At 42.6% G+C, this 11,798-nt stretch overlaps 1 protein-coding gene across 1 annotated transcript in view; it reads right to left on the reverse strand.

Annotated features, from left to right (window-relative positions):
* Positions 1-5,043: 5,043 nt before the first annotated feature.
* Positions 5,044-11,798, reverse strand: part of LOC114643427 (potassium-transporting ATPase alpha chain 2-like) — a 71,370-nt gene continuing 64,615 nt past the window's right edge. The window contains exons 20-23 of the mRNA XM_051922007.1: positions 10,784-10,917; positions 9,331-9,432; positions 5,910-6,001; positions 5,044-5,321 (exon numbers count right to left, since the gene is read on the reverse strand). Coding sequence (XP_051777967.1) covers positions 5,293-5,321; positions 5,910-6,001; positions 9,331-9,432; positions 10,784-10,917 — 357 coding nt within the window. The 3' untranslated portion in view covers positions 5,044-5,292. The remainder of the gene's footprint in view (positions 5,322-5,909; positions 6,002-9,330; positions 9,433-10,783; positions 10,918-11,798) is intronic.

An 11,798-nucleotide genomic window follows, 5' to 3' on the forward strand; every position in this document is an offset into this window, starting at 1 on the left:
TTATTAAGAATGTTTGTCTGCACGCCAGAGACGAATTCCTCCACTGAAAGATCTTTTACTTCTCTGAAAAGAATCAAGGATCATTTAAGATCTACGATGCAGCAAAATAAGGTGAATGCCCTTGCACTTCTTTGAATTGAAGCAGAATAAACAAGATCTGTCGACTTCAATGAAACCATTGAAGCCTTTTCATGGACAAAAGCGTGAAGGAAGAAATTCTAGTAGGCATTTAAGACGACTTGAAGATATTCGATGGAAAGTTTTTTTATTGCAGGTATTAATGTTATCAAATTTCATAAGTAGTGTAGTAGTGTGGTTTTGAATTAAAAGTATAATGTGGTTCAAAGATTATAAAGATTTATTAAATGCTTATATGTTTCAAAAATAAGCTATTAGATATTAAATTGAAAATTATAAAGAAACTTTTTTTTGGCAGAATTATGTGCTTTGACCTAGGACGTAGAAATCTGTAAATCCGGCCCTGAGAACACTTTCTCATATACGAAGTACAGTGCATCCGGAAAGTATTCACAGCGCATCACTTTTTCCACCTTATGTTATGTTACAGCCTTATTACAAAATGGATTAAATTCATTTTTTTCCTCAGAATTCTACACACAACACCCCATGATGACAACGTGAAAAAAATTTACTTGAGGCTTTTGCAAATTTATTAAAAATAAAAAAATTGAGAAAGCACATGTACATACTGTAAGTATTCACAGCCTTTGCCATGAAGCTCGAAATTGAGCTCAGGTGCCTCCTGTTTCCCCTGATCATCCTTGAGATGTTTCTGCAGCTTCATTGGAGTCCACCTGTGGTAAATTCAGTTGACTGGACATGATTTGGAAAGGCACACACCTGTCTATATAAGGTCCCACAGTTGACAGTTCATGTCAGAGCACAAACCAAGCATGAAGTCAAAGGAATTGTCTGTAGACCTCCGAGACAGGATTGTCTCGAGGCACAAATCTGGGGAAAGGTTACAGAAAAACTTCTGCTGCTTTGAATGTCCCAATGAGCACAGTGGCCTCCATCATCCATAAGTGGAAGAAATTCAAAACCACCAGGACTCTTTCTAGAGCTGGCCGGCCATTTAAATTGAGCGATCGGGGGAGAAGGGCCTTAGTCAGGGAGGTGACCAAGAACCCAATGGTCACTCTGTCAGAGCTCCAGAGGTCCTCTGTGGAGAGAGGAGAACCTTCCAGAAGGATAACCATCTCTGCAGCAATCCACCAATCAGGCCTGTATGGTAGAGTGGCCAGACGGAAGCCACTCCTTAGTAAAAGGCACATGGCAGCCCGCCTGGAGTTTGCCAAAAGGCACCTGAAAGACTCTCAGATCATGAGAAAGAAAATTCTCTGGTCTGATGAGACAAAGATTGAACTCTTTGGTGTGAATGCCAGGCGTCACGTTTGGAGGAAACCAGGCACCGCTCATCACCAGGCCAATACCATTCCTACAGTGAAGCATGGTGGTGGCAGCATTATGCTGTGCAGATGTTTTTCAGCAGCAGGGACTGAGAGACTAGTCAGGATAAAGGGAAAGATGACTGCAGCAATGTACAGAGACATCCTGGATGAAAACCTGCTCCAGAGCGCTCTTGACCTCAGACTGGGGCGATGGTCCATCTTTCAGCAGGACAACGACCCTAAGCACACAGCCAAGATATCAAAGGAGTGGCTTCAGGACAACTCTGTGAATGTCCTTGAGTGGCCCAGCCAGAGCTCAGACTTGAATCCGATTGAACATCTCTGGAGAGATCTTAAAATGGCTGTGCACCGACGCTTCCCATCAAACCTGATGGAGCTTGAGAGGTGCTGCAAAGAGGAATGGGCGAAACTGGCCAAGGATAGGTGTGCCAAGCTTGTGGCATCATATTCAAAAAGACTTGAGGCTGTAATTGCTGCCAAAGGTGCATCGACAAAGTATTGAGCAAAGGCTGTGAATACTTATGTACATGGGATTTCTCAGTTTTTTTATTTTTAATAAATTTGCAAAAACCTCAAGTAAACTTTTTTCACGTTGTCATTATGGGGTGTTGTGTGTAGAATTATGAGGAAAAAAAATGAATTTAATCCATTTTGGAATAAGGCTGTAACATAACAAAATGTGGAAAAAGTGATGCGCTGTGAATACTTTCTGGATGCACAACAAAATTTTGCATACAAGTATTAGGTACAAAACGTGGATTTCTGTCAACTTTTGGGCTATTTCCACTAACCGGGAGTGATATTTTACCCTTTATAAAATTGGCAGAGTTTGATTTATTCAGCTTTACTTTTATAATAATTGTTCAATATATTATTAACTTGGGGCAGCACGGTGGCACAGTGGGTAGCGCTGCTGCCTCGCAGTTGGGAGACCTAGGGACCTGGGGTCGCTTCCCGGGCCCTCCCTGTGTGGAGTTTGCATGTTCTCCCCGTGTCTGCGTGGGTTTCCTCCGGGCGCTCCGGTTTCCTCCCACAGTCCAAAGACATGCAGGTTAGGTGGATTGGCAATTCTAAATTGGCCCTAGTGTGTGCTGGGTGTGTTTGTGTGTGTCCTGCGGTGGGTTGGCACCCTGCCTGGGATTGGCTCCTGCCTTGTGCCCTGTGTTGGCTGGGATTGGCTCTAGCAGACCCCCGTGACCCTGTGTTTGGATTCAGCGGGTTGGATAATGGATGGATGGATTATTAACTTTGATTTGTTTTGATGATTCTTTGATGCACATAATATAAAAATATAATAATTGTCTTTAGGTTTATTCCTCAAATGTCCATCCCCATGTCTGAGTATATGAGAAAGACGAGGGGAGACGACTCTCTTTTTTTTTTTTTTTTTTTTTTTTTACTTAAACAAAATAAGCATTGCGTTTGGATACGTCACATTTAAAAGTACTGTACATAACTCATGATACTTTTAACGTGCTCTACTGTTCTCGAGATTGTGTTGTTGAGTTTAGCACTGTATACGTCCAGCCCATCAACAAGAATTCAATTATTTCTAAAATTGAGGAGACAGATTAGCCAGGAGGTCTAATGCGATCGTCCAAACATTCGCCTCTGGAAATGGATTTTGTCGACGTTTCTACTCGTGGTTGCTAAAAGCGAGTTGAAAGGCATTAAATGAGCGGACTGACACAACGATACGGTCATTGCCATGGCCTGACAGGGCGCTACGGACATGCGCAGACTACGAAATCCTTAATACAGTAGTTACCCATTTATGGGTTTACATGGACACACAATTGGATTATTCGCGGAGAAATCTACCTGTTAATCAGGTCTCTCAGAGACCAATTCTCTAATTACAGCAACGGTTTACCTGGCATTGTAGAAATCAGGATTTTGTGAATAATTGGATGCTCATGTAAACGCGCTAAATGTCACCCTCAGTTCACTGGCAACATCACTCGGGCTTCTAAAAAGGCTGTTGTAACCTTTACACGACTCATCGGACATCAGGTTTTTCTTTCCTTTTTTTTGCTGAGACTTGGTTGTTTAATTTTATTTTTATTTTTTTGGAGTTGGAGGGGGAGTTTAAAAGACTATCCAGACACACACAGACCTGCGCTCCCACTCTGCGTACTCACTCCACAGTCAGCCTGGCTCTTCTCAATCATCTGCCTCTCCCGTGGCAATTTCTCTTAAAGGTCTTCATTTATTGCCGGTGTCCGGGTCTCATTTTCAGCGCAGCTTCCTCTTGAGCTCACCTTCTCCGTCTCGTTTCCTCACCGTTACATTGACTTTCTTCACAGGCGCACATGGCATACAAATAACGGACACAAGTCGGACAAACTTCTAGCCTCAACCGACGCTTCTTTATCAACTCCAGTCAGGCTCTGCTTCGGAGGCGCTTCTAACAAAGTGTTTGAGGGCTCATCAGTCGCAACACCCGTTTCTGCCACAGACCCGTTGATAACAATCTCACAAACATCCATACTTTCACATTTCAGTTCACTTACATACTCAGTCTCGTCGTTCCCCGAGTTTACCTCAGCCGATTTCTCCTCTGCAGGAATTTAGCGACCCGAAGTTACATGGTGACGTCTTATGTCCAGGTCTGAGCAATTAGAGTGTCAGAGAGGACAAATACCACGTTGTCGAAGCCATCAGCTCTAAATCGAAGTGTGACGTTTATGTCACCATTCATGTTATTTAAAATCATGGACACTTGCCACTAAAAGGAAACAATGCGCTTCAGTTCTTGTATGCTGCGGACTAAAGTTATTATAATTGTGACATCCCACTTATCTGTAGTGTTTCAGTTATCCATACAAAATATCATGCTGATAAGTCAACATACACGTGCCATTAATCGCTAATCCTTCTTCCAAAACTTTATTAACGTTCTTCACCCCCTTCACAAAATCCTCCACTGATATTTTGATTCTGAAGGCAGAACGCACATTTTTGTAGCCGATCGATTTCCTACACACCGTTCAGAAGACACCAGTGAGTCTACCAAAAATCTAAACCTCGTTTCGGTTTGAAAGATTCTATAACTGTTCAGGTGAGAAGCCAGGCATTGCGGTCTTAAACATGGCCATGGCGAAAGACACCAAAGCCACGTTTTATCGACAGGAAACAGCGAATGTACAGTGAAAACACCATTAAAGAACAGAGAGTAAAGTGAAAAATAAAAGGACAAACTTACATGGAGACATCCACTTCAGCTAGCAAACGCCACGAATCAGACACGCCCACTCCAGACCACAGTAATTGAGCAACAAACCGACAGAGAGAGAAATAGAGATATGAAAGTCACCATAGAAGAATAGATAGATGTGAAAGGCACTATATAATAGATATAGAATAAAGAATGGGACCAAAACATCCTCCGACAGCACCTTTTTCCAACCATCCAAGAACAGTTTGGTGACCCACAATGCCTTTTCCAGCATGATGGAGCACCAGGCCATAAGTCAAAAGTGACATTTAAGTGGCTCGGAGAACAAAACATCGAAATTTGGGGTCCATGGCCAGGAAACTTACCATTGGGAACTTGTGGTCAATCCTCATATTTTATTAATGATTTATCCAACTAAGAATCCAAACCAAGGATTTTCCACCTCTTTATTCACTTATTTATCTAATTTATATACACATTAGCTCCAACACAGCAAGCAATTTCAGAGGTTTACAAAGGTTAGTTGTAATTTCAAGTGTACACTGGCATTAGGACTGCAGATTTCTTCCATGAATGCAGGTGTGCAGGTGTGGTTCTCTCTTTGGGTGACTAAGGCGATTTTTCTTCTGCAGTCTGTAGAGGTTGTGAAAGCAGGGATCCACCAGCACAGGCCCAGATTTTCTAAAAGTACATGTTTTTCTCCCACCAACCTGCACAAAACAAGAAGACAGGTTGAATGATTTCTGTCATCTTTTCAGCTAAAGAAGATGGCCTAAGACACGGTGGTGTAGCAGATGGCAGTCATTTCTTTGTAATATACTAGTGTTCATTTCCTTCAAAGGCAGCCCCCTGCAGGTGTGAGGTAGCCACACTAACTTTGATATCTATTTAGACTGTTACCTTCTGCTTTCGTGAGATTACTTGTAAATATGGTGTCACCAGCCTTTTTCACGTCCAATCTTAATGGCTCTAAACTGTGACGCACTCCAAGGCACTTCCTGTTGAATTATAAATGTGATATCCTGTTGTGTCCAAGTGAATGAATGACAATATAAAATCTAAATATCTGACCCCCTATTGTGGCGTAGTATGTGGCTTGTGATTTCTTGTGCCCTGCTTATCCCCCACCAATGGGACACCTTTGAAGGTGTAAGCTGTGCCATCAGCTGCCCCACATGCTGGCAGAAAGCATCCTGAAGGCAGATACAGCAGGACGACTTTGGGATAGTAGAGGAGCAACTGAACACATGCATCTCATCATAAAGCACAACACACAGGACAAGAACAAGGTGGCTTACTTCCAGGGTGTCTGCGAATGGCCAGCTTCCGCATTTCATCATAGACCCAGATCAGTATGGCATAAGGTGAAGACACAAACCAGTACTGGACTCTGCGAAAGACATACAAAAAAATAAAATAAACTAAGCTGTCACATGAACCCCTAAATGACATCATCTCCAACGCTCTCTTGGACAACATGTGAGCACAAAATTAAAAATTGTGGGATGGAAACACGGTGCCAGGACATGTTTCTAGAGTTATGACTGTCAAGTGTACAGAGTCCTGTGACATTCTGACTTGCATGTGCTGATCAATATGAAACCCATCACAACCCTCAGTAACACTTTTTCTGTTTTTAGGTGACTATAACTCTTTTTACTTTGCCCGTAATGCATACCTAATCGGTAAAAACAATCCCACCACCGTTTTCGACCTCCCGAAGTGGGAAAATATAATTTTAATATAAAGTTTGATTATAAATACAGTATAGATAAATGATTGTGTATCAATATTATCAGTTAGGATGAGAAACAAAGGCCTATGATATTTGAGAAATATTGCGTAAGTGGAAGTGGTTCTAATGACCTTTCCCTTATCTCAGTGTATGAGAAAGTCGAGGGGAGCGCACTCCCGGCTGTATGGGAAGAAGCACACAAAGCACGTGCTTTTAAGAGTGAGCTACATGCAGTCCCGTTAACAGAAACCTATAAATAATTGGTCAATTTGACTAATCATTCTTATAAAATACACACAAAAAATGATCACAGTTTGGCAGGCGTATTTTCTGATTACGGTGGCCGATGACGACATTTAAATATTTTTTGCACGGTGTAATGACGATGCAGCGTTTTGTCAAAGGAGAACTCTAGATGACTACCTGCGTATGTAAACGTGGAGTTTTAAGAAATCCGGTTTCTACCTTAATCGGGTTATTCACCTTAACCCGGTTATGTGCGAGCAAGTAAACACGCTCACTGTGTAGACGCGTCTCTGTTTCTTCAGCATGGTTTGCGATTCAGCGTTCAAAGTCCAAGTCAAAAAGCACAGGCGGAAACTGCTCATCGTCCACACTGAGTTTCTTTATTTGTGATGTTGAGATATCAAGTTCTGATCAACAGGGTCCACTGTTTTCGACTGACTTGACACTGTTGGTGTGCTCTGTTACAGTTACAGTCATATGAAAAAGTTTGGGACTCCCTCTCAGCCTGCATAATAATTGACTCTCCTTTCAACAAAAAAAGATAACAGTGGTAAGTCTTTCATTTCTTAGGCACATCTGAGTACTGGGGTGTTTTCTGAACAAAGATTTTTAGTGACGCAGTATTTAGTTGTGTGAAATTAAATCAAATGTGAAAAACTGGCTGTGCACAAATGTGGGTCCCCTTGTCATTGTGCTGATTTGAATGCCTGTCACTGCTCAATGCTGATTACTTACAACACCAAATTGGTTGGATGAGCTCATTAAGCCTTGAACTTCATAGACAGGTGTGTCCAGTCATGAGATATAAAGGGATTTAAGGTGGTCAGTTGCAAGTTGGGCTTCCCTTTGACTCTCTTCTGAAGAGGGACAGCATGGGATCCTCAAAGCAACTCTCAAAAGATCTGAAAACAAAGATTGCTGAGTCTCATGGTTTAGGGGAAGGCTACAAAAAGCCATCTCAGAGGTTTAAACTGTCAGTTTCAACTGTAAGGAATGTCATCAGGAAATGGAAGGCCACAGGCACAGTTGCTGTTAAACCCAGCAGGTCTGGCAGGCCAAGAAAAATACAGGAGCAGCACATGGGCAGGATTGTGAGAATGGTTACAGACAACCCACAGATCACCTCCAAAGACCTGCAAGAACATCTTGCTGCAGATGGTGTATCTGTACATGTTCTACAATTCAGCGCAATTTGCACAAAGAACATCTGTATGGCAGGATGATGAGAAAGACGCCCTTTCTGCACTCACGCCATAAACAGAGTCACTTGTTTGTTTGCCAATGCTCATTTAGACAAGCCAGATTCATTCTGGAGCAAAGTGCTTTGGACTGATGAGACAAAAATGGAGTTATTTGGTCATAACAAAAAGTTCTTTGCATGGCGGAAGAAGAACACCGCATTCCAAGAAAAACACCTGCTACCTACTGTCAAATTTGGTGGAGGTCCCATCATGCTGTGGGGCTGTGTGGCTAGTTCAAGGACTGGGGCCCTTGTTAAAGTCAAGGGTAAGGATGAATTCAACCCAATATCAACAAATTCTTCAGGATAATGTTCAAGCATCAGTCAAAAAGTTGAAGTTATGCAGGGGTTGGATATTCCAACAAGACAATGACCCAAAGCACAGTTCGAAATCTACAAAGGCATTCATGCAGACGGAGAAGTACAACGTTCTGGAATGGCCGTCACAGTCCCCTGACTTGAATGTCATCAAAAACCTATGGGATGATTTGAAGCAGGCTGTCCATCAAATTGAACTGAACTGGAGAGATTTTGTATAAAGAATGGTCAAAAATACCTCCATCCAGAATCCAGACACTCATCAAAGGCTATAGGAGGCGTCTAGAGACTGTTATATAAAAGGAGGCTCAACTAAGTATTGATGTCATATCCCTGTTGGGGTGCCCAAATGTATGCACCCGTCTAATTTTTTTATGATGCATATTGCATATTTTCTGTTAATCCAATAAACTTAATGTCACTGCTGAAATACTACTGTTTCCATAAGACATGTCATATATTTAAATGAAGTTGCTACTTTGAAAGGTCAGCCAATGATAAACAAAGCTCAAAAGAATTAAGAGGGGTTCCCAAACGTTTTCAAATGACTGTATGTACTGTTTGTTCATAGCTGAATCGTTTTATTTACCAGCCATGGTCCAACAGTAACACTGCGTTACTCAATCACAGGCGCTGTAGACATTAATGTTGCTATCAGCATTGCTTTTCTTCTTCTATTCGGACTCTACAGTCTTTTACTCATTGTTTGGTTGTTAAAATTCAATGTCATCCAATGGTTTCCATTTCTTGTATGCCACAGATTGTAGCAGCGCGTCTCTCAAACTCTTTATGTCGCTTTTTCGGTATTCTGCATCAGACGGCTATCGTATTATATATATATAACGTTTGGACAGAAAACACTCCATAGATGAATTTTCTGTGGCACAGGCGGTTGCCCAGCTCGCCCTATACCTTGAGCTGGCCCTGCAAATATTTAACATTAGTCAGAGAGTGAGGGTCCGCCTGACACTGGACACTGAAATTCCTTTTGTAGCCCAGTAGTAGACATACAGTACAAGTATTTAAAGCCTGTGACCCCAAAACCCCTCATGCACTGGTTCTGGAATGGAAAGCTACAAACATTGAGCCCCCATAAGGCACTTAGTACTGGAGGAAGACCTCCTGACCATTTCTACCCACTCTCCCCACCAGCCAGCCCACCCACCAAACTCTGGTTTACCTGAGGGGGCAAAACCGCAGTGCATCATACATTCCAGGACAGTAGGACAGGAAAGCAGCAATGATGATTTGGGAGGCCAAACCAAAAAGGAGGACCTTGTTGCTGTAGAAATAAAGGTATGCAAGTCAATGGATGAAAGAAGAAACCCAATTATGTGCTAATTTATAATAATACATCATTTAAGTATGTCCAGGGCCACATCACATCACTGAGGCTCTCACTTGGTTAGGTGAGTGGAGTTCATTCTGTGATGTATGTTTTTCAAGCCTTATTGTTCACCTTTATACAGTGATGCACACTTCTCCTAAATTCAACTCAAAAATGTACTTTTGTATAGCACACTTCATTTAGTGTGGTCACTGACAGCTTTGACAAGTTCACCAGTAACCACGCTTACAGACTTTACTACACGTCACTTGCTCAGATGACTCTGCACTTATGGGGAGTATTGATAAGGGGGATGAGACAGAGGAGAGGAGCTAGGGGGAGAATTTTGAGAATTGTCAGCAACTCAACATTAGCAAAGCCAAGACACTGCTTATTGACTTTCACTGCACCAAAGACCCTCTATGTCTGGGCACTGTGCGAGAAGTAGAAGTGGAGGTGGTCCACTCCTACAAGTACTTGGAGGTCCACATCACTGACAGGTTAGACTGGTCTTGGAACACAGAAGAACAATATAAGGAGGGGCAGAGCAGACTTGTTTCTCTTAGGACGTGGCATTCCTTTAATGTGGGAAATGACATCCTTCACATCTTCCATAACTTTGTGATGGCCAGTCTGTGGTGTGCTCAGCTGGTAACATCACTTCAAGAAAGGACCACCAAATCAGAAAACTTATTAAAAGGACAGGCTCAGTTTTAGGATGCACTCTGGACCCCCTGGAGGTCATAGTGAAAGAGTAAACTAGAACAAAACTGAATGCCATTAAAAACAACGCTGCACATCTTCTGTGTGACACACAAACACTGAGGACTTTCAGCCAATGAATCATTCAGTAGAAGAGTGTGAAGAAACACAATAATGGGGCTTCTTGATACTGACAGCAATACGTCTCACTGGCACTGCCAAGACAGAACTTATCTTTCTCTTTAGTCATTTCAGTGTGTGTTCAGATCATAGAGTAAGTGTGTATGTCTATCTATCTATCTATCTATCTTGCCATTAAGTGCCAGTAACTGTGCCCAAGTGTACGACTGGTGCCCACTTCACCTACGACTCCGACCCTGAACTTTCAACTCAGTTTCTTGCCGTCCCACTTTTGTCCACCACACATCTGAGCTGTCACTTGCTACTCACAATGTCGGTACCCAAGTCAATGAAATGGGTGCTGATGGTTCCTTTTGGCAGCCCCCCTACTTCCCTTAACATTCCCAAGCTCACTTGAAGAGGTTTGAAATGAAGGGATGACTGACATAATTGAAGCCTAAGAGCTCTACAGTATAATACCTACCGCCACATTCCCTGTTGGAAAATGGAGTTCATTCTTGTTTTCCGAATAATCAGGTCAGCCAGTTGAGAAATGACAATACTAACGAAAAAGGCGGTGTAGCATTCCGACTCCTGGTACCGGCGCTGCTCGTATGTCTGTTTAGAAAAAACACAGAAACCATCAAGCCCCCCCTAATCTGATGCAGGGTTGCAGTGGGCACTGGAAATACATAAACATTCTGAAGCCCACAATTTGCTGCTGTCAATGAGCAAGAAATCTTAGCAATGCAGCAGTTTCAAATGAACTTCTTGTATGACTTCCTATATTCAGTATAGCTTCACTTGATAAGATGTCACAGATTTTGAGCTTTTTGATTGCAGTGGTTGGGCATTGAAGGAGACATGGGGACAAACAAGGAGCCATCTTTTGTCTGAGACGTTACTGGTGGCACACCAGGAGCGATGGGTTCAACTGTAATAGGAAGGATACGCTGAGAGCACTGGCTAGGATATGACACGACCTGAGGTACAACAGGACTGGGCTGGAATGTCTAGGCAATTAGAACTTATGATGTTCATTTGCTGGGCTGGAATTTCAAGGAGATGTTGGCAATGTGTCATTTGGCTGGGGTGTTGTTTAAGACGCACAAGGAGTTGATGGTGGGGTAACATAAGAAGGTGCCACAGGGAGATGTAAAAGAGGCATTTGTTGTGGTGGTATTTGGACACATTGGGAGATAGTTGCGAAGGAAGGGGTTGGAAATGTGGCAAAGCTGGGCACTGAAGAAGACACAGGGACACACCCGGAGCTACCAAATGTAGGACATGTTACAAAAGGCACACCAGAAGCCATGGGTTCAAGTAGGATATGAAGGACACAATGATAGCACTGGCTAGGATATGATGGGACCTGAGGCACAACAGGACTGCCTGGCATTTCTAGGCAATTAGAACGTATGATGTTCATTTGCGGGGTTGGCATTTAAAGGAGACATTTGGAATGGGCTGGCATTTATTACACACAAGGAGTCGATGTA

Source organism: Erpetoichthys calabaricus, unplaced genomic scaffold, assembly GCF_900747795.2.
Source record: "Erpetoichthys calabaricus unplaced genomic scaffold, fErpCal1.3, whole genome shotgun sequence".
NCBI lineage: Eukaryota > Metazoa > Chordata > Cladistia > Polypteriformes > Polypteridae > Erpetoichthys > Erpetoichthys calabaricus.